This window comes from Gopherus evgoodei, chromosome 7, assembly GCF_007399415.2.
Source record: "Gopherus evgoodei ecotype Sinaloan lineage chromosome 7, rGopEvg1_v1.p, whole genome shotgun sequence".
Taxonomy (NCBI): domain Eukaryota; kingdom Metazoa; phylum Chordata; order Testudines; family Testudinidae; genus Gopherus; species Gopherus evgoodei.
In genome coordinates this window covers 100,565,454-100,588,762 of record NC_044328.1, presented here as the reverse complement: position 1 = coordinate 100,588,762, position 23,309 = coordinate 100,565,454, and the positions used below count along the sequence as shown (strand labels likewise).

General features: G+C 49.6%; 2 protein-coding genes across 2 annotated transcripts; one reads left to right on the top strand and one right to left on the bottom strand.

Annotated features, from left to right (window-relative positions):
- Window positions 1-518: 518 nt before the first annotated feature.
- Window positions 519-16,458, bottom strand: BANF1 (barrier to autointegration factor 1). The gene is made up of 3 exons (XM_030568676.1): window positions 16,361-16,458; window positions 5,292-5,434; window positions 519-1,270 (listed from the first exon to the last, which is right to left on the bottom strand). The coding sequence occupies exons 2-3, from the start codon at window positions 5,415-5,417 to the stop codon at window positions 1,124-1,126; spliced, it is 273 nt and encodes a 90-aa protein (XP_030424536.1). The 5' UTR covers window positions 5,418-5,434; window positions 16,361-16,458; the 3' UTR covers window positions 519-1,123.
- Window positions 16,459-16,559: 101 nt separating this feature from the next.
- EIF1AD (eukaryotic translation initiation factor 1A domain containing) lies at window positions 16,560-23,253 on the top strand. Its single transcript, XM_030568670.1, has 7 exons — window positions 16,560-16,974; window positions 18,470-18,562; window positions 19,243-19,413; window positions 19,994-20,102; window positions 20,352-20,460; window positions 22,078-22,128; window positions 22,479-23,253. The coding sequence occupies exons 3-7, from the start codon at window positions 19,327-19,329 to the stop codon at window positions 22,648-22,650; spliced, it is 528 nt and encodes a 175-aa protein (XP_030424530.1). The 5' UTR covers window positions 16,560-16,974; window positions 18,470-18,562; window positions 19,243-19,326; the 3' UTR covers window positions 22,651-23,253.
- The last annotated feature ends 56 nt before the right edge of the window (window positions 23,254-23,309 follow it).

The window sequence follows — 23,309 nt, the reverse complement described above, 5'->3', positions numbered from 1 at the left end:
TACCAGCAACATTTGGATAATAGGCTGCATCCCAGGCAGGGGGCACAGCTATCTGACAGGCTGAGGACTACCTTGGGTCAGGAAGCATACTGGCAGGAAGTTGCCCAAGGTGCCAGATTCAGAAACCCCAAGGACTAGGGTAACAGAGCTGGGGGAAACCGGACAGCCAAAACAGGTATCCCTTCTCTTGCACTCCACAAGCTGACACCTTAGGGTCCTGCTACCAGACCACATAAGGATTTAAGGAGAGTTGGAGCTGAACTGAAAGGTAGAAACATAATGTCTTAAATGACCAGTACCTCTAACAAGCTCAGGGAAATGTAGGCAGGACAGAGGTCCTTCACAGGCTCAGACTAGATTTTCAACACCAGCTCCCTGTTCTCCAGCCCAGGTCTAAGCCTCCAAGAGCATGTGCCCCACCTTCATAGTGCTATGCCCTTCTGCAACCAACATCCCATCTACATCTGCTCCGCCATCTCCCAGATCCCCTAGGAAACAAGTTAAACCAAGAGCAACTCTTGAATATTAACACAGCTGATTTTTATTGTTTTTAAAAAAAACTTTACAATGTTTTCTTCCACTGTTACTTTTCCAAAGAAAGCCAAGTGGCATAAAACAATCTGGAGGGTCCACAAATAACTGCTCCAGAAATAAGCCAGAATGAGCTTAAAACCACAACTTTTTTTTTAAACTAACAGCGAGCAAGCTGCATATCTATGAGAGTTCGAATTAAGACAATAGAAGCACTCCCCTTTACAAGCATGCGGATTATTAAGGCTTTAGGAGTTAGCTGGTCTGAAACAGTGAAGAACCTTGTATCTATAAAATCCAAACACAGATCTAACAAAGGTGTAGAATAGAACATTACCCCTTCTTTCCCCAGAAGAAATCTGGTCAGTTACATTAACGGCAGCTTCTAGGGACAATTATTTTCTTTCCGGCTAGAAATCAGAGCCATGTAAATAGACATTCTAAATGCCAAGGGGTTTCCATAAATTATTAATTTAATTCTGCCCTTTGGATTGGGTACAAAGTGGAAGGGTTGGGAAGTTTTTTTTTTTTTCCTGCTAACCATGAAAGCCATAATAGTGACTGCTGGTGAGGAGGCAACACTAGCCAATATTCACAAGAAGGCATCGCACCACTCCCGCAGGCAGCCAGAACAGTCTCTGGATTGCTTGGCGTTGGCTCCACATGTGTCTTTCAGCCATTCCCGGAAGAGTTCTTCATCTTTCTTCAGAACCAGGAATTGCCCAAGTACCACATATGCCTGAGCACAGAAAGGAAAAGGGTATCACAACTGATAATTAATATACACACAAAACCCACTGCGAAATGGAGGCAAGGATAGCACAGCCCCAGGTTGTCCGCTGACTGATAGCTGAACAGCTTTTACACCGTCCCATAGAGCAGAGGCTCAAACTTTTTTTTACTGGTGACACCTTTCACATAGCAAGTCTCTGAGTGCAACCTCCCCCCCTCCCCCCAATAAATATATAAAAAAGTGTTTTTAATTTAACACCATTATAAATGCTAGAGGCAAAGCGGGGTTTGGGGAGGAGGCTGACAGCTCGCGACCCCCTGTGTAATAACCTCGTGACCCCCAGTTCGCTCCATGGCAGGGGTTCTCAGTCTCCATACTAACATAATTTGCAGCTGAGTACCTCACAGATCAATGGGCTTTAACCTCGCAGGAAAGTGAATGATGGGAGCATTATCCCTGTTTTACAGGCACAAAACTGAGGCACAGGATGAGTTAAGGCCTTGTCTAAACTTAAGGTTTGACAACACAGCTATAACAGCAAACCCTCCCAGGGCAGACTGCGTACTGGCAGAACAGACCTCTTGCAGGGGTAACAGCCTCTATGCTTTTCCAGCCTAATGGTCAGCAAAAAAGTCACACCCCTCACTGACACAGCTACACCAAAGAAACTTAAGTGTGGATTTGCCCAAGGTCACATAGGAAGTCTGTGGCCCAGGTGGAGTTGAACCCAGACCTGAATTCCTGGCAACTGCACTATCCTTCCAACCCCTACAAGCATGCAGTCTGGTGATAGTTGTGAACATCTAGAGCCATTATTCAGGGTGACCTCTAGGGGGCATAGAAGTAAGGTAGAAATAAAAGTCTTGCATTCACCGGAACCACAGCGGCTGGGATCTCTGATCTCTACAACTCAAGGTGACAGTGTGTGAAAGAATTTCCTTCCACATACAAGGGATTTCACACCACAGGGCAGCTGGATATTTTAAAACAAGGGTCTGGAGAATTGATTGCCTGGAGATTTTGTATTTATGACAATTACAAGGCATATCAGTTCTGGTGAAAGAGGAATTAAGGGCTTCAGAACCTCTGAAGAAGTAACAGGGATTAAGCTGTGGTCAGGCTTGCTCTTCCAACTCCGAGTGCCTGAGCAATCCTGTAAGTATGTGACAGTGATCTTTTAAGGAAGATGGTGGTTAAGGCAGATTGTCACCTGTCTCAGTTTCTAACCTGGGGGGAGGGATAACTCAGTGGTTTGAGCATTTGGCCTACTAAACCCAGGGTTGTGAATTCAATCCTTGAAGGGGCCACTTAGGGATCTGGGGCAAAATCAGTACTTGGTTCTGCTAGTGAAGGCAGGGGGCTGGACTCGATGACCTTTCACGGTCCCTTCCAGTTCTAGGAGATAGGATACCTCAATTTATTTTTTACTACGACAGGACTTGCCCAATGTGGTTTTGGGCCCTGCCTCAATTTCCCCTTATCTAGTTCATCAGATCTCAGACAGCAGACATTTTCTCACTAATCCCTTCCTTTACATTAATAAACCAGCAACAAAGAATCCTGTGGCACCTTATAGACTAACAGACGTTTTGGAGCATGAGCTTTCGTGGGTGAATACCCACTTCCTCAGATGCATGATAAATAATAAACCAGACTCCTGAAGAGTTCAAACCACAGATCTCCCCAACCAAGTCTTCCTAATTGGCTCACACTCTTGACGCAGAGGTTCTTAGTTCAGGGGTGGGCAAACTTTTTGGCCCAAGGGCCACCTCTGGTTGGGGAAATTGCATGCAGGGCCATGAATGCAGGACCATGAATGTAGGTATGGGGCAGTGGGTTATGGTGTGGGAGGGGATGTGGTGTGCAGGAAGGGACTCAGGGCAGGGGATTGGGGTGCAAGGTGTGGCAGGGGGCTGGGTGCAGGAGAGGTGCAGGCTGTGGCAGAGTGCTGGGGTGCAGGCAGGGGGCTCAAGGCAGGGGGTTGGGGAGCAAGGTGCGGCAGGGGGCTGGGTGCAGGAGAGGTGCAGGCTGTGGCAGAGGGTTGGGGTGCAGGCAGGGGGCTCTGGGTAGGAGGGGTTCAGCGTGCGGGCTCTGGCCCAGCACTGCTTACCTGGAGCAGGCCGGATCCGGCCCCTCAGGGCTTTGGATCTGGCCCATGGGATTGCCATTACCATGGCGTCCGCTCCGCTTTGGGAAGTGGCTGGCACCACGTCCCTGCAGCCTTTGGGGAGGGGGGGGAAGGGGGATGGAGAGAGCTGAGCGAGCTGCCCTTGCCTGTGGGCACCTCCCCCGAAGCTCCTATTGGCCGCCGTTCCACAGGAGTGGCAACCCCGGAGGCTGGATCCAAAGCCCTGAGGGGCCGGATCCAGCCTGCAGGCCATAGTTTGCCCACCCGGTCTTAGTCCCATCCCTGCTGTGGTTCTTCTAGCAGGCTCTTCTCCCTGCCATCTACCCCAGGCCCACCTACAACCTTTGGAGAACAGTCTAAGGCCATGTCTACATCTAAAATTTTGCAGCGCTGGTTGTTACAGCTGTATTAGTACAGCTGTATAGGGCCAGCGCTGCAGAGTGGCCACACTTACAGCAACCAGCGCTGCAAGTGGTGTTAGATGTGGCCACACTGCAGCGCTGTTGGGCGGCTTCAAGGGGGGTTCCGGGAACGCGAGAGCAAACCGGGAAAGGAGACCAGCTTCGCCGCGGTTTGCTCTCGCGTTCCCCGAACCACCCTGCAAACCGCAGGGAAGGAGACCTGCTTGCTCGGGGTTCCGGGAACGAGAGAGCAAACCGGGAAAGGAGACCAGCTTCACCGCGGTTTGCTCTCGCGTTCCCGGAGCCACCCAGCAAACCGCAGGGAAGGAGACCTGCTTGCTCGGGGTTCCGGGAATGAGAGAGCAAACCGGGAAAGGAGACCAGCTTCGCCGCGGTTTGCTCTCGCGTTCCCGGAGCCACCCTGCAAACCGCAGGGAAGGAGACCTGCTTGCTCGGGGTTCCGGGAACGCGAGAGCAAACCGGGAAAGGAGACCAGCTTCGCCGCGGTTTGCTCTCGCGTTCCCGGAGCCACCCTGCAAACCGCAGGGAAGGAGACCTGCTTGCTCGGGGTTCCGGGAACGAGAGAGCAAACCGGGAAAGGAGACCAGCTTCGCCGCGGTTTGCTCTCGCGTTCCCGGAGCCACCCAGCAAACCGCAGGGAAGGAGACCTGCTTGCTCGGGGTTCCGGGAACGAGAGCGCAAACCGGGAAAGGAGACCAGCTTCGCCGCGGTTTGCTCTCGCGTTCCCGGAGCCACCCAGCAAACCGCAGGGAAGGAGACCTGCTTGCTCGGGGTTCCGGGAACGAGAGAGCAAACCGGGAAAGGAGACCAGCTTGATTACCAGAGGCTTCTTCCTTCCACGGAGGTCAAGAAAAGCACTGGTAAGTGTCTACATTGGATTACCAGCGCTGGATCACCAGCGCTGGATCCTCTACACCCGAGACAAAACGGGAGTACGGCCAGCGCTGCAAACAGGGAGTTGCAGCGCTGGTGGTGCCCTGCAGATGTGTACACCTTCAAAGTTGCAGCGCTGTAACTCCCTCACCAGCGCTGCAACTTTCTGATGTAGACAAACCCTAAGCCTCCTCCTTGGCTATTCTGTCTGCTCTTTAATGGAGCACTCAATCCCACATCTGCTCTCCCTAAATTCAGGCTGCCTTCCTATCCCCTCCCAACAAGTCTGGTTCTAAATTCCATGCTGCCCCAGCATGTAACTATCCTCTCTCTCCACTAGAAGAGCCATAATCCTCTCAAAGGGCCATCTTCCCTTGTGACAGGAGAAATGCAGGGAGAAGGTGCCCTGTGCTGGCATATGATTTAAGAGGAACTTTTGCCCTTTGTAGTTATCCAAGATGCTCCAAAATTGCTGGTGGATCAATTTCAAGCCCCAATTTCCCACAGTTTCACTCAAGCCACTGACCCAGCCAGAGCTGAGCTTTCTGAACTCCCTCTCTCCAAAGATACAGAGAGCTGTGCAAAAAAAAAAGGTTCCAGAGACCTTGTCAAAGCCTTTGTCCGCCAATTTCTTTCCAAGAACATCCCCAATTCCAGCCAGAGTTCCCACGGGCTTCTCCCCCATGGGCTCAGCCACAAAGTCCCGATGCTTCTGGGAGGTGGATGACATATTGGCTGGTGCTTGATCTAAAAGAAGAGAAAGTCAGACACTGTAAAAAGAGGCAACATATGCCACAGAGCCCTAAATCCTGCTGGACCACAGATCAATGTTAGCTGCACCCACTCAGTTAGGATTTGGGGACTTGAATGCGTGTGAAATATATTTTGGTGCAAAATGAAAGATCTTATCCGCTCTAAGAAACAAGTGCTAGTACTTACTATTTACAAGATCCTACTAATCATAGTAAGATTCCAGTGGTTCCGTGGTGGACAGATGCCCACAAAAGTCCCTTTTAGTTGTGCTCTCAGATTCTAACAGGTCTTCCACAGATCAGAGACACCACAATTCAGATTCATTAACCGCCATCAGCCAAACCTCTGAGAACACTGTGACGGGTTGGATCACAGAAACCCCCTTGGGAGCTGCCACCTGATGTGCCAAGACTACCTCTGCTCCTGTTTTCCCTGCCAGTTCAGGACTCCAGCACCCTGTCTTGCTGAGCTAGACACTCCCGTCTGCTCCAACAAAGACCGAGGGTTTGAATTACCTGCCCCAAAGCTGCTGGTTTACCTGAAAAAAGCTAACAGAAGTGTGCTTGTCATTGCACTCAGATGCCCAATTCTCAATGGGGTCTAAACCCAAATAAATCCATTTTACCCTGTATAAAGCTTATGCAGGGTAAACTCATAAATTGCTCGCCCTCTATAACACTGATAGAGAAAGATGCACAGCTGTTTGCTCCCCCAGGTATTAATACATACTCTGAGTTAATTAAGTAAAAAAAGTGATTTTATTAAATACAGCAAGCAGAATTTAAGTGGTTCCAAGTAGTAACAGACAGAACAAAGTAAGTCACCAAGCAAAATAAAATAAAATGCGTAAATCTAAGTCTAATCAAACTGAATACAGATAAGTTCCTCACCAGTTCCAGAATGCTCCCTTTTACAGACTAGTCTCCTTTTAGCCTGGGTCCAGCAATTACTCACACCCCCTGCAGTTACTGTACTTTGTTCTAGTTTCCTTCCAGTACCCTGGGGGGTTGAGAGGATCCTTCTTTAGCCAGCTGAAGACAAAATGGAGGGGTCTCCCTTGGATTTAAATAGACTCTCTCTTGTGGGTAGAGACCCCCCCCCCTCCTCACTCCTATGCAAAGTCCAGCTCCAATATGGTTCTGGAGTCACCTGGGCAAGTCACATGTTCATGCATGACTCACAGTCTTTGCAGGCAGAAGCCATTGTCCACATAGTATTTTGTACGTCTTCAGGAAGACTTATGTGGATTGGAGCATTCCAAGATGTATTGTTCCCAAGTGCTTCCTGATGGGGTACTTAACCTTGCGAATTCCTTCCTAAAGAAGCTGACCAGTTCCTTCGCAGCTTCATTCAATTGAAAAAACTCACAAGAAATTAACCAATATTCTTAATCTCAAATACAAAATGATATATGTGCACAGATAGGATGCATAGATATAGACCATAACCTTTACAGAGATATGTTACATGGCACAGGCAACACAAAACATTCCAGTCATGTCATATTCCCATAAAGCCTTATGGGAGGTACCGTTACACACTGTTCAAGAATAGCTAGTGCCCAGTGCTATCTATAGAAGAGGGGATGTATACACCAGTTCTATATATATCTCCTCTGTCATGTATGCCAGTCTGAATGTAACTGAGGGAAGTTATTGGGCTCAATAAAGCGGTAACGAGATGAAAGTCTATGGCTGGCATTATGCAGGAGGTCAGAATAGACCTAACGGTCCCTTCTTGCCTTTTTAAAAAAACAAAAAGCCAAAAACTTAAGGAAGATCAGAATATGGGCCAAGACTTGTCTGTTTGCAAAGCCTGCACAGCAGAGCCTTTCATCACGATTGTAATGTAAAAATATTAATTAGTTGTAGGAAGCCTAACACCTTTATCATAACTCTCAGCTGCGATGAGACTGGATGAAATATTTCAATTTTATCTCTGTATAGATGCCCAACTTCAGCTTTTAGTTTCCCATTGTAGTTGTAGAAATTGTAACTTACTTAAAATAAACAAGCCCTGAATCACAGGAGAGAAATCTGTTTCATAAAGTGTTCAAGTTTTATTTTTCTGGGAAGAAGCCAATAAAAACAGCTTCCAAGACACCTGACGGCTAGTGTCAAATTTTACCCAGGATTCTTAAATTAATGTTTGAACTATTCACCCACAGTGCCAGCTCACTGAATTGCCTGCATACACAAGTAAACAAGACAACTGCAATCTAATGAAGCCACTGGAAATGGACTCATCTATGGAGACGCCAGGAGCAGAACACATGGTGCTAACACGTAGCTAAGGGAGTAATAAAAGCTGACAGAGCTTTGGTACATGGTCAACAAAAGTAGTCAAAAATACAAAAAATGGTTATTTGTACTTAAACACCCCCCTGCGCCCCCCGTTTTATATTTTCTGTCCACAGGTCAGGGAATTCTCAGATCAGGAATTAACCAACTTCCTAGTCTTGTAACTCAAGTCTATCACACTCTGATCTGACAGGAGGAGAGAATGGTAGCCTTGGACTTTTCATGAAGCAAAGGTTTTTCTTGAGGCATTTTTCCTAGTCAACTTGCTTATACACACCTCACACACAGGAGGAGGACTGGACACATGATGGTTTTAGTTAGAAGCTTTAAGTTTGGGAAGGGAGACTGATGTCCCAGGACCAACCTCCTCCACCCAGGAGTCTCAGTCCATTTCCCTGCTCCCCTCTCCCAGTACTTCTGGCCCCCTTCCAGGACTCTTGCCCCAAGCAACAAAATTTAATACCCGAGTGCTTCCAGTCCTGTCCCCATGCATTTGTCCTACTCCCTATCCCCCAGCTCCTGAGATCACCTCTCCCCACCTCCAACAACCCCCCAAATTCTCCAGCACCATTCCCCTTCCAGATTCCCCACTCATTAGCTCCCATTCTCCTTCAGCAGACCCCTCCAACCTCCCATGCAGATACCCCCAACTCCTCCCTAGCCTACTCCTGCAAAGGCACCTCAATACTAAGCCCTGTCCAGATCCCTTCAGCCTCATTCTCCTCTTCAGCCTTCCTAGAGATCCCCCTGTGATGGAGTGGGAATTTTTCATAACATTGTGTGAATGTTGTGTGTGCCTCAGTTTCCCTATGTGGTACCTGGTTAACTCGGTGGGGGGGAAAGGGTTGTTTGCTTTTTGCAGAGGCCCAGAGATATAGGTATGACTTTGGCCTGGCTGTCTGGGGCTAGAGGGGACCCATGCCCATGGACAGTCCCAACAGACAATGGCCATTACAACTGCCCCACCATTTGGTACCTAGCAACTAATGACAGGGGGTCCCACCCTCAGCAGGAAACCAGCCAACTGTGAGCAGCCGGAGAGCAAAGGCCTGAGGAGGAGACCAGATGACAATGGCTGTCCAGGAACAAGAACAAAAAACAAAGAGGAGCCATTGGGGTTTGTTCAGTGTGAATGGCTGGAAGCAAGCTCTCTACTTCTGGACTGGGACTCAACGGGGGTCAGGGAGAGCTCTGGACTGACCCAGACGGACTTTGCTGTAACTTTCTATTCTCTATGCTAACCAAGGACTTTCTAAGCTGCGTTGTGTCGAATCTTCATTTACTCACTCTGATTTAAGGTTTCACATGCCGGTAATAGATTTTAATGTTTTTAGAAGGTCTCTTTCTATAAGTCTATAATAGCCAACAAAACTATTGTTGTATGTAAAGTAAATGAGATTTTAAAAATGTTTAAGAAGCTTCATTTAAAATTAAGTTAAAATGCAGAGCCCCCTGGACCAGCGGCCAGGACCCGGGCAGTGTGAGTGCCACTGAAAATCAGCTTGCGTGCCACCTTCGGCACGAGTGCCATAAGTTGCCTACCCCTGTAACAGAATCATAGGACTGGAAGGGACCTCGAGAGGTCATCTAGTCCAGTCCCCTGCACTCAAGGCAGGACTAAGTATTATTCTAGACCACCCCTGACAGGTGTTTGTCCAACCTGCTCTTAAAAATCTCCAATGACAGAGATTCCACAACGTTCCTAGGCAATTTATTCCACTGCTTAACTACTCTGACAGTTAGGAATTTTTTCCTAATGTCCAACCTAAACCACCCTTGCTGCAATTTAAGCCCATTGCTTCTTGTCCTATCCTCAGGGGTTAAGGAGAACAATTTTTCTCCCTCTTTCTTTTAACAACTTTTTGTGTCCCTGAAAACTTATGCCCCCTCTCAGTCTTCTCTTCTCCAGACTAAGCAAATCCAATTTTTTCAATCTTCTCTCATAAGTCATGTTTTCTAGATCTTGAATAATTTTTGTTACTCTTCTCTGGACTTTCTCCAATTTGTCCACATCTTTCCTGAAATGTGGTGCCCAGAACTGGATACAATACTCCAGTTGAGGCGTAATCAATGGGGAGTAGAGCAGAAGAATTACTTCATGTTTTGCTTACAATATTCCTGCTATTACATCCCAGAATGATGTTTGCTTTTTTTGGAACAGCGTTACACCATTGACTCAGATTTACCTTGTGATCCATTATGATCCCCCGATCTCTTTCTGGGGAACTCCTTCCTAGATAGTCATTTCCCATTTTGCATGTATGCAACTGGTTGTTCCTTCTAAAGTGGAGTATTTTACATTGGTTCTTATTGAATTACATCCTATTTACTTCAGACCATTTCTCCAGTTTGTTGAGATCATTTTGAATTTTAATCCTATCCTCCAAAGTACTTGCAACCCCTCCCAACTTAGTATTGTCCACAAACTTTATAAGTGTACTCTCTGTGCCATTATCTAAATCACTGATGAAGATACTGAACAGAACCAGACCTAGAAGTGATCCCTGTGGGACCTCACTTGATATACCCTTCCAGTTTGACCGTGAACCATCGATAACTAGGGCTGTTGATTAATCACAGTTAATTCACACGATTAAGTCAAAAAAATTAATTGTGCTTAATCGCATTTTAGTCACAATATTAAAAACAGAATATCAATTGAAATTTATTAAATATTTTTGGAATTTTCTCTACATTTTCAAACACATTGATTTCAATTACAACACAGAATACAAAGTGTACACGGCTCACTTTATATTATTTTTTCATTACAAATATTTGCACTGTAAAAATGATAAACAGTATTTTTCAATTAATCTCATACAAGCACTGCAGTGAAGCCTCTATTGTGAAAATGCAACTTACAGATGTAGTTTGTTACATAACTGCACTCAAAAACAAAACAACGTAAAACTTTAGATCCTACAACTCCACTCAGTCCTACTTCTTGTTCAGCCAATCGCTAAGACAACCAAGTTTGTTTACATTTATGGGAGATAACACTGCCCACTCTTATTTATATCACCAGAAAGCGAGAACAAGCGTTCGTATGGGACTTTTGTAGCTGGCATTGTAAGGTATTTACATGTCAGATATGCTAAACATTCGTATGTCTCTTTATGCTTTGGCCACCATTCCAGAGGACATGCTTCCATGCTGATGACACTCACTAAAAAAATAAGGGGTTAATTAAATTTGTGACTGAATTCCTTGAAGGAAAATTGTATGTCTCCAGCACTGTTTTACTCACATTCTGCCATATATTTCATATGGTAATAGTAGTCCCAGATAATGACTCAGCACATGTTCATTTTAAGAACTCTTTCGATGCAGATTTGACAACACGCAAAGAAGGTACCAATGTGAGATATCTAAAGATAGCTACAGCACTCAATCCAAGGTTTAAGAATCTGAAGAGTCTTCCATTATCTGAGAGGGACATGGTGTGGAGCATGCTTTCAGAAGTCTTTTAGCAACACTCCGACGCGGAAACTACAGAACCCAAACTACCAAAAAAGAAAATCAGCCTTCTGCTGGTGGCATCTAACTCAGATGATGAAAATGGACATGTGCCGGCCTGGACTGCTTTGGATTGTTATAGAGCAGAACCCATCATCACCATGGACAAATGTCCTCTGGAATACTGGTTGAAGCATGAACAGACATATGAATCTTTAACGCATCTGGCACATAACTATCTTGCGACGCTGGTTACAACAGGGCCATGTGAATGCCTGCTCTCATCTTCAGGTCACATTGTGAACCAGAATCGGGCAGCATTATCTCCTCCAAATGTAAACAAACTTACTTGTCTGAGTGATTGGCTGAACAAGAGGAAATAAGACTGAGTTGACTTGTAGGCTCTGAAGATTGACATTGTTTTATTTTTGAATGCAGGGTTTTTTTGTACCTAATTCAACATTTGTAAATTAAACTTTCATGATAAAGAGATTACACTACAGTACTGGTATTGGGTGAATTGAAAAATACTATTTTTGTTTTTTACGGTGCAAATATTTGTAATAAAAAAAGTGATCACTGTACACTTTGTATTCTGTGTTGTAACTGAAATCAATATATTAGAAAACATAGAAAACATCCAAAAATATTTAAATAAATGGTTTTCTATTATTAAGCGCAATTGATTTAAGTGCTTGATAGCCCTACTGATAACTACTCTAGGAACAGTTTTCCAACTAGTTATGCACCTACTTTATAGTAGCTCCATGTAGGTTGTATTTCCCTAGTTTATTTATGAGACTGTAACGCGAGACAGTATCAAAAGCCTTAATAAAGTCAAGATATACCACATCTACGGCTTCCCCTCTATCCATAAGGACTGTTACCCTGTCAAAGAAAGATTTAGATTGGTTTGACTCAATAGGTTCTTGACAAATCCATTCTGACTGTTACTTATCAGCTTATCATCTAGGTCAGGGGTGGGCAAACTTGTTGGCCCAAGGGCCACATCCGGGAATAGAAATTGCATGGTGAGCCATGAATGCTCATAAAATTGGAGTTGGGGTGTGGGAGGGGGTGAGGCCACCGGCTGGAGGTGCGGGCTCTGGGGTGGGGCTGGGGATGGGGATGAGGAGTTTGGGATGTAGGAGGGTGCTCCAGGCTGGGATCGAGGGGTTCAGAGGGCAGGAGGGGGATATGGGAGGGTGCAGGGCTGTGCGAGGGTGAGGTCTCCAGGGTGGTGCTGGGGATGAGAGGTTTGGGGTACAAGAGGGGGCTCTGGGCTGGGATTGAGGGATCTGGAATGAAAGAGGGAGATCAGGGGCGGGGCAGGGGGGCTGAGGCACAGGGAGAGGGTCGGGGTGCAGGCCCCAGGCAGCCCTTACCTCAAGCAACTCCAGGGAACAGCGGCATATCCCTGCTCCGGTTCCTACGCGAGGCACAGCACATGGCCCCACTCGCAGGCATCACCCCTGCAGCTCCCATTAGATGAGGTTCCCAGTCAATGGGAGCTGCAGGGGCGTCTCTTGGGGTAGGGAGAGTGTGCAGAGGGGAGGCCCCTGGCTGCCCCTGCTATGTAAAGCCTCCCCTCAAATATGATTGCAAGATCTGTAACTTGTATCAATACATTCTGCAACCTTTCTGCAGACTTTGTAACTTGAGTTATTGTTAACATAGCCTTTTAAGTTTTGTAATCTTTTCAAGTTACCATTTGTATGAACTTCCAAGCTTTGTAATATCCCATCACGCAACCAGAGTGCGTGAACAAGGGAGTGCATGGGGAAGATAAGGGAGTGTGAACAAGGGAGTGTATGTGGTACTGTGTGGAGAGGAACTGCAAGGAGAAGAGCCCAGAGCCAAGAGTGTCTGATGTAATCTGCCCTGAGAAGGCAATCATGGGGTGCTGTAAAGAAAAGAAGAACCGGGTATGCATGAAGGAAACTGGTCTGGGAATGCTTCTCGGTGACAGACACAGAACGAAAACTGAGTGTATGTGACAGGAGTCACTCAGTTCCAGAAAAAGGAAGAAGGCATGCACACAAGCTGCTGCTCCTTGGCTGCTCACCAGCCTGGATTCATGACCACAGGCAGACACACCAGATCTGCCACACTTTGGCTTCTCGGCTTCCATGCTGTCTCCAGTAACTCTCCGCCTGTGTAAGTGTTTGGGTGCATGAGGGTATGAATGTGGTAAAGTGTGGGTGTGTGGATAAGCTCCAGCTCTTTTCTGTCTGATGCAACAGCGGCATCATAATAAAACTAATACAAGAGTGACCCTGGGTTGGTTTTATGGGGAACTGAGGTAACAGCCCCTACGTGTAGGAGCCTGAAGGAGGGCCATGACTCTGCTTCCGGGAGCTGCATGGAACAGCCCCCAACCCTGCTCCACAGCTGGAGCACAGGAGGGAGCCAAGCTGCTGCTTCCAGGAGCCGCATGGAGTGTCCCCAGCAGGAGCTCAAGGGCTGGATCAAAATGACTAGTGGCCCAGATCCGGCCGGTGGCTGTAGTTAGCCCACTCCTGATCTAGGTGTTTGCACAATGATTGCTTAATTATTTGCTCCATTATCTTTCTGGGTACTGAAGTTAAGCTGACTGGTTTGTAATTCCCTGGGTTGTCCTTATTTCCCTTTTTACAGATGGGCAAATACAGTGCCATTTTCCAGTCCTCTGGAATCTTTCCTGTCTTCCATGACTTTTTGAAGATCACAGAATATCAGAGTTGGAAGGGACCTCAGGAGGTCATCTAGTCCAACCCCCTGCTCAAAGCAGGACCAATCCCCAGACAGATTTTTACCCCAGTTCCCTAAATGGCCCCCTCAAGTATTGAACTCACAACCCTGGGTTTAGCAGGCCAATGCTCAAACCACTGAGCTATTCCTCCCCACTAGTGGCTCAGATATCTCTTCAGTCAGCTCCTTGAGTATTCCGATAAATCCTTCTGTTTTAACACTGACTTAGTCACTCCAGAGTCAGGCAGTCAGGGCTGCATTGCTCCCTTTGGGTGTTCAAGTCTTCCCCAGGTGTCCAATTCCAGTGGACTCACTGAGGGAAGCTCACAGAGTTAGCACGGGTGATAAAGGCTCTGAGGTCCAGTCCCAGGAGGCGGTGAAGCCACGGGACTTACCCCAGTAAGAGAATGTGACCCTAAAGGGGTTGACACACTGAAAAGGTCATTCCAGAGACTATTCCAAGGCTGCAAAGAGCACCGGATCTGTGAATCTGTGACAGCCCCATCAAAGGCCCCTGAATTCTCCACTTTCTGCAGAGCACCCGACCTCAGGGATAACTCCCTCCCTTCCACATGCACCTGCAGCCCCATCATTGGCTCCAAATACCAACTAGCCCCTTCCTCTGACTCTGCACCCCCTTCCTCCCTCCCAGAAGACACCCTCAGCCCTTTTAGAGATCCTGCTCTTGGCCCATCTTCACGAGATGCATCCTCCCCTATGAACACCCTCACCCTTCATTCACCAGAAAGACACCATCCCTCCGTTCTCCAGACACCCTCATCCCCACCTCCCTCTCCTCAGATCCTCTCTCCACTCATTCAGAAACATCTTCTACCATCCACTCCCATCCCAATCCTGCCCAGAGCCAGATACTTTCAGCCTCAGCACAGACCACCCATCACTACAGACACTCCTAGCCTTCCCAGACACACCCACTATAACCCAACCCCTCTCTAACCACTAGAGATCCTCCTCTCCCTGACTCACCACACCGGCCCAACAACCTTAGCACTGTCCTCTACAAAAATACCTCCATAATTTCAGTAACCTACACTCCACCCGTCCCTTCCCTAGAATGTAGCCCAGTGGGTAGAGAACTGAACTAGACTCAAAAGACTTGGGCTCTATTCAGCTACTGATCCGGGGGCCTCATTTCAACTCTGTGCTTCAGTTTCCCCCTCTGTAAAATGGGGGAGGGCACTGACCCTCCTTTACAAATCTTTTGAGACCTACTAATGATAAGAGCTAAGTAAGGATTAACATTAGCACTAAGTCAACCCTCCTCCAGATACCATCAGCCCACCCACCCCCACAGAGCTCCCAAGCCTCACCCTCTATAGCAAAGGTCACCAAACGGTAGAGTGCCATGTCTGGCTGCTAAAAGTCCGGTGGTGCAGCGGGGCTAAGGCAGGCTCCCTACCTGCCCCGGCCACGCACTGCTCCTAGAAGTGGTGAGCATGTCCCTGCAGGAGGGTCCGCACCCCCCACCCCGCGCCCTGCACTGCTCCTGCCTGTAAGCATCACCCCTGCAGCTCCCATTGGCCGTGAATGGGGAAATGCAGCCAATGGGAGCTGTAGAGGCAGCACCTACAGAGATGGGCAGCACACAGAGTCACTTGCCACGCCCCCTCCTTCCAGGGGGCACAGTGCAAGGACCTGTGGGCAGCTTCCTGGAGGGGCATGGGGCCAGCACCCTGTTCTTCCTCCTGCACCCCAACCCCCTGCCGCAGCCCTGAACCCCCTCCTGGAGCCAGCACCCCAACCCCCTCCTGCCCCAGTCCTGCACACAAACTACCTCCCAGAGCTCACACACCTAATCCCCTCCTGCATTCCAACCGTCTGGCCCAAGCTCAGCCCAGAGCCCCCTCACACACTGCAAACCGTTCAGCTCCAGCCTAGAACCTGCATCCCCTCCTGCACCCCAACCCCTTACCCCAGCACAGTGAAAGTGAGTGAGGGTGGGGGGAGAGCGAGCATCAGAGGAAGAAGGGATGGACTGAGCAGGGTGGGGCTTCACGGAAAGGGCAGGGAAGAGCCTAGATTGCACTTAAAATTCAAAAGACTGATCTTGTACTTAAAAAGGTCGGAAACCACTGCTCTATAGAGCCCACCCTTCCCTTCCCTTCCCCTGCCGCTAAGCCCTCCCTCCAGGAACCGTCAGCCCCACCAACTTACAGACAAACCCTCCCCCCAGCCCCAAACACTCCAGCCTCACCCCTCTTCTCCCTAACTCACCCCACCCCATACAGTCAGCCCCACCCCTCAACACCACCCTCCTCCGCTCTACGCCCCGCCCGCCGCCGGCCTCCCCAGCCCTCCCTCCTGAAAGGGCCCCTCAGCCCTCCCCAAGCTCCTGCTTCCCCTGCCCCCTCAGGCTCCCCCACAGACCCCGCCCCGCCCGAGGCCCCCGCCCGGCGCCGGAACGACTCACCAGCTCCACTCGCTGCTCCGGCACCTCAGCCACCGCCTCTCCCGCCACCCACCGCGCCTGCGCAAATTCCACTTCCTCTTCCGGGCCACGCAGGGACGCGCGCCTCATATAACCATAGAGAGTAGGCGGCGCTCTATGAAGCCCTTCCAGGGGCGATCCAGCCACATTTTTTAACCATAGAGTACAGGGTCCCTCAATCTCTAGGCTATATCCGCTCTGAGTCCTAACAGTCCTAGGGCCCTCCCAGGGACGCTCCAGCCACATTTAAACCACAGAGTTCAGCATCTACACTCTAGCCAGTTGAAAACTCGATGGTACCAATTCATCCTTCCTCCAGCAGTAACCAATGGGCGCGGGGCAGCCTCTGACATCGCCTGTTGTCGCTGGGGTTGGCCCGTAACAACTCTTCCATCCCATAATAACGCCCCCGGGCTGCCCCGTGCGTTAGCTGGGGCCCGGGAGGGGACCAGGGGATACCCGGGCAGGGCGAGGAGGCGCCCGGAAGCGGGTCCGGAGCCGGAAGCGAGCGGAACACCCGGAAGTGGAGCGGGGAAGGGTCGGGGTTGCTCAGGAGGCGGAAGCGGTTGACTCGACTCAGTCCCATGTGGAGAGAGGTAGGGACGGGAGGCTGCAGCGGAGGCGGCAGGGACACCCCGTCCGGGGGAGAGGGGGAGGCGGCAGAGACACACACCGGTTTTCTCCCCCCGGGCGTTAGGGGAGCAGGACACCCCCCGCCCCCCAGGGGTGTTCGGGGTAATAAACCCCGTGCAGGGGAAGGAGCTGTCCCGCCCCCGCTGTCATGGAAGAGCCGTGGAGGGGACCTGGCCCTCGCGCCTGGGCAGGGGAGATGGAGAATCAAATGGGACTAATCTGCGATGGGGGAGGGGGTAGGACTCCTGGGTTCCAGCCCAGCTCTCGGAGGGGGGCCTAATGCTTAGGGCAGGGCTGGAATGAATCTCAGCACGGACTGAGAATGCAGGCATTAGCCCCATATTTTTAGGTGTGGGAAACTGAGTCACAGAGTTTCAGAGTGGTAGCTGTGTTAGTCTGTATCAGCAAAAAGAATAAGGAGTCATTGTGGCACCTTAGAGACTAACAAATTTATTTGAGCATAAGATTTCGTGGGCTAAAACCCACTTCATCAGATGCATGTAGTGGAAAATACAGTAGGAAGATATATATACACAGAGGACATGAAAAAATGGGTGTTACCCTACTAACTATAATGAGAGTAATCAGTTAAGGTGGGCTATAATCAGCAGGAGAAAAAAAAACTTTTGTAGAGATAATCAGGATGGCCCATTTCCAACAGTTGACAAGAAGGTGTGAGTAACAGTGAGGAGCGGGAATAGCTTGGGGAAATAGGCTTTACTTTGTGTAATGACCCATCCACTTCCAGTCTTTATTCAAGCCTAATTTAATGGTGTCCAGTTTGCAAATTAATTCCAATTCTGCAGTTTCTTGTTGGAGTCTGTTTTTGAAGTTTTTTCCTGGAGCATTGCGATTTTGAGGTCTGTAATTGAGTGACCACAGAGGTGACTCATTCACTCAATCCCACTCATCTGTCTCGGACTGTAAGGAAACCATAACAGGGTTATAGCATAAAGTGGCTGGATCAACCTCTTCTTGGTTTCCATGGTCTCTGTGGGGTCTTTGCTTCATTCTCTGATGTGGATGAGATTTTATCTGGGAAGCTAATTCAGCCCTGAAGAATTAATCTCCCTCATCCAATTATCAGCAGAATTGCTGGCAATCTTTCAATGGCCCAGTGGGATGGTGTACTCAGTTGGCACTCAAGATGCTTGGGATCTATTTTCTATTATGCTCCATCTCTGCCTCAGTTTCAACTCGCACTGGTTGCCTGTGTTGTCCCTTCCCCTCCCTAGGCCTCAATTCCCTGTTTATGATCCTGACCTCCTTGTGTTAAAACACTTTGAGATTCACGGCTAAAACATTTTCAGTGGAATTATTACTATGGGAGACAGTGTGTGGAGCCTGGCCTGGAATTTTCCAGCAGAATGGAGGAATCTCGGAGCTGCCTCATTCCCTGACCAAGAGAGTCTCAGTCCATTTCCATGAGCCACAGAGTTGTCTTTGTTCCTCTTCCAGTGTGTCCAGTGCTGGTGGATGCCTCGAGGACTGAATTCAGCGCTGGATCCTCAACTATCAGAGACGGACAACCTCTCTTTATCCCCCAAACAGGTACTTTGCAGGTAGTGGTGCTGCTGGCTTCCTGGGAGAGCAGACAATCTCTGCCCCATCCTGGGGGGAGTAGAGAAGTAGTAACCTTTTCTGATAACCTAAGATCAAGGGGACGTCCTTGATGAATAGGCAGTGTGGTGTAGTGGGCAGGGCACTGGCCAGGGACCCAGGGCTGCCTGGGTTCTGTTCTGCCCCCTCCATGACCCTTCTCAGTGTGCCTCATTTTCTCCTACCCTTTGTCTATTTAGACTGCAAGCTCCTCAGGGCAGGGACTGTCTCTCACTGTGTGTCTATGCAGTGCCTGACACAATGGGGCCTTGATCTCAGTTAAGGGGCTGGGGTGGTGCTCTGTGCCTACATGGTACTGGCTGCTGTGCAGACTGGGTGTGGATGACATCATGCCAGGTGGTACACAGACACTTAGTGAGAAGCAGTCCCTGCCCCAAAGAGCTTGTACTCTATCTAGACAAAGGGTCTGTGGGGGAGAGGGAAAACTGAGGCACTGAGTGACAAAAGGACTTGCCCAAAGTCAGCAGCATAGCTTGCAACAGAATCCAGGTTTCCTGGCTCCCAGTCCAGTGCCCTTCTCACTGAGGGACTCTTTGCCTTTGGAAACTTATTTGATCTTGGGAAGACACAAGACTCTTCTCTCTTTACTGTTTCTTCTCCTCTCATTATAGCCTTACAGAGCACGTGTGCCTTCCAGCCATTCAGCACGTCACCTGCCCAGCAGGGATCCTGTCCCTGAGGGCTAAGGCACCAGGATGTCCCAAGCAACCAAACGCAAGCATGTGGTGAAAGAGGTGTTGGAGGAGTACGTGGTGCCATCTCCTCAACAGCAGATTGTCCGGGTGAGAGAGGAAGCAACCCTGCTTAGTTGAGCTCCACTGGGACCTTGGGGGTTTTCACTTTCCTTTGCTGCATGGGGTGTGGGTTGCTTGCAGGGAGCATCTGGGCATGTCTCGTCTCATCTCAGCAGTTCCCTGCCATCATATCCCTTGAGCACTGGTGAGCCTCGTGCTTCAGCGGAAGGCAAAAAAACCCTCGAATATATCTGTCCAATTGTGCATTGGGGAAGAAAATCTTCCTGCTTCTTGAAGGCAGCTGCAGTCCAATCTCACACTTTAGGGCTTCAGACAGTCACTGTGTTGCTGGGCAAGGCAGAGCAGGTGGAGTGTGAGCCATCTAAAAGCCCTCTGTGGGCAGTAGATTTCAAGGCCAAAATTGGAGCCAGATCGTCTAGTCTGAACTCCTGCGTAAGTCAGGCCATGGAATACCCGCCCCCAGCCATTCCTGCATCCAGCCCAGCTCTGGTGGTTGAGGTGGAGGTTCACTTTGAGACAGGCCCTGATCTGTAGGTGCTAAGTGCTGGAGAATACACTCCTTCGGGAAGTAGCTCCTGTGGTTAATCCCCCCTGTTCCTTCTGCCAGGTCCTGGGGACCCCAGGAAACAACCTCCATGAGGTGGAAACAGCCGAGGGGACCAGATTCTTAGTGAGCATGCCCACAAAATTCCGCAAGAACATCTGGATCAAACGAGGTGAGTACAATGCAGCTGGGTTCATGGCACCTCTTGAGGAGAGAGGCTCCATATCCCACCTCCCCATGGCACATATTGGAGTCATCACCCCGAAAGAGGAAGGAGCTCTGTGTCCCATTATCTGCCCACCAGTCCCCCCCACTCGGGGGCTAGATGAGAGCTGGCACCCCCTAGAGGGGAAAGGCCCTTATTCCATTCCCCTATCTCCTAAACCAGTCAAACTCCACAATCTGTCCCTTATCCCTGCAGGTGACTTTCTGCTGGTGGACCCCATCAAAGAGGGCGAGAAGGTGAAAGCTGAGATCAACTTTGTGTTGTACAAGGACCATGTGCGGTACCTAAAGAAAGAAGGGCTCTGGTAGGAGTTGGAGGCGTGGGGGAGGATGTATGCATGTGTGATGAGCCATGAGCTTCCAGACTCCCTGTTCTTGCCCCTCTGGCACCAAGATGCTGGAGAAAAGAGTTAGTGGGGAGTCTCTCCCCTGAGGCTGAGATTTCATCAGCTGGTCCCTTCTGCTCTTTACATCCTTCCCTGAGCCTTGCTGCTTCCCCCAAGCAGTGCCCATGTGTCACCAGCCCTGCCTGGGCTGTCATGAGCAAGGTCCGTCTTGTAGGAAGAGGAGCCTGCAGGACATCTCCCCCGCCCCAAAGCAAGTGAGCTAGTCTGGGGGAATCTACAAAGCCTCCAGCCTCTGTGGCACAGATGTACTCATGACACTCAGCATCAAATCCCAGCGCCTCTTGCTGTGGGATTTCTCCTCACAGCCCTGTCCAGTAAGGAAGGATTAGCCCCATTTTACATATGAGGAAACTGAGGCACAAGATACACATGGCAACTCTTCCCAGGGCAGTGGCAGAACCAGGAGCTGAATCCTGCTCTGCCCCATGGCTACCCAAATGGAGAATCCACCTCAGCCCTGGATAAGCTGTTCCACGGACTAGCTTCCTTCACTGCTCAATTTGGGCTTCAGTTCTGAACCTAGGGCTGAGGGTTGATTCCCATCACTTGTGAGCTGTAGGAATAGAAGCAGAGCAGTTAGCTCCATGGGCATTGGGTGCAGATGGGGTGGTAGTTCTCCAGCAGGGAACAGATGCTGTTTATAATCAGTTTGGGGCTGGGATCCCAGGGTCTTGTCTCAAGAAGAATGTTGATAAATTGGAGGGGGCAGAGAAGAGCCACAAGAATGTAAGGATTGGTGACAGACTCCAGAGCTCAATCTTAGCTTAAGGGATGCCTTGAGTCCAGTCTGTATGTACCTGCATGGGGAACAGAAATTTGACAATAGACTCTACTATCTAGCAGGCAGACAAACATTGAACAAGAGCCACGGGCTGGAAATTGAAGTTACACATTCAGATTGGAAAGCAGAGGGTTCATTGGAACAACTGACCAAAGGCTTTGGTGGATTCACCAGTGCTGGCAATTTTTAAATCCAGCTCGGAGGTGATTGGGAAAGACTTGATGTGGTTTGAACAGAATTTAATTCAGGGCAGTCCTAGAGCCTGTCATACAGGAGCCAGCTTAGATGATCCCTTTTCTGGCCACCTGACCTGACTCCTTAACATGAGGGAGGCAGGGATGGAGTAAAGGAAGTTTCCCTCTACAAAACTTTTGAAAACTTGTCCAAATCTCTGGTTCTAGGGTAACTGAAAAACCAGGAAAACTTTGTCAAATGAGGTTTTTCCACAAGTTTGGGTTTTGTTGCAAAGTAGGTTGTTTGTCGATTTGTGTTGGTGGGAAAATGGGTCTGTGCTCGGGTTACTAGTGGCCCCTATTGCACAGGGGCTGTGTTGGCTGAAGCAGTCTCATGCCCTGGGCAGGCGCTGGAGTGGAGAGGAAAGGCCCCGGGCAGGGGCTGGAGTGGAGAGGAAAGGCCCCATATCCCATTCTGTGCAGCCCCCCTGGGGAAATGTCAGAGCCGTTGTGTCAAAGTCAGGGCTGTTCTGTTATCTCATGCCTTTTTCCCCCCCACAGGCCTGAGGCGTTCTCTGACACTGCAGAAAGTCAGCCCAGCTCTGAGGCCAGGTGAGTGGGAAAGGAGGGGGATGGCTGCTTAACTGTCCAGAAGTAAATTAGACTGGAAATTATGTTTCAGCCCCTCCCAGGGAGGTTCAGGAACTGTCCCCATCCCCTGGGAAGGCTAACACCCCAATGAGTTTACAGAGGGAGCTGGATAAGGGTCTGACTGGGATTGTATGACGGGGTGGCTGTGATAACAGATAGGGCTCACTGGTCCAGAGGGTCATTCAAGTCCTAGATAACCCAGATCTCCAGTCTTAGGCTAGTGCTCCGATCAGGGGGCAGCTGCCCCAAGGAGGCAGCCAGGTGATGGCTAGGGCCACAGGCCTCGAACTGACAGCCACCCCTTTCTGCAGCAGGGAAAGGGAGCAAACAGCTGCCCGCTCCTCTGGGGAAGAGGACTCAGACGATGACAGTGACCTGTTTGTGAACACGAACAGACTGCGCTATGGCTGCACAGAGAGCGAGGACGACAGTGAGGAGGAGGCAGAGGTGGCCAGTGACCAGGAGGAGGAAGAAGAAAAATAGTGACCCAGGGCAGGAAAGCCGATCTAGCCTCCTAAACACCTCATGCAGGAGGAGCCTGATGCAGCAGGAAGGAGACCACCTTCTGGGGCCTGAACTCACATCCACCAGCCTGCTGCATACTCCAGCTGGCTTGGAACTGCCTCAGGGCTGCCCCCTGCTGGGGACACATTTCTTCCCTCTATCACCTCTGTGGTCTGAGCTAAGAGTTGCTACACCATTCAGCTCACCAGAGATGAAAGTGCTGGGCCTGTTGTGCCCAATGCATGGTTATTTCACTGTTCACCCAGCCCACTCTGGGGGGAAAGAGTGGCACTGCTCTTTGGGACAAAGGGAAAGGGGGTTCTAGGCAGCAGTGCTGCTTGAAGCTGTAAAGAGGGGGCTGGGGAGGAGTAAAGTTATAGCAGCTGGGAGACCTCATCTAAGCTGGAGCAGCCCAGCTTCAGCATCCCTTATCAGCTCTTGTTAATGGGGGATTGGACTGTGCCCTCTGCTTTAATGCAGGCTCCTTGGGAAAAGCAGTGGGTGCTGTCTGGCCTAGACACTAGTCCTGTGTAATAAGCTGTCTCCCCTCTGCCTTATTCAATAAAGACTTTCCCACAGGCAGCCAGGTGGGTTGATTTGAAATGGCACAAGTCAAGAACAAGCAGCCTGGTCCCAAG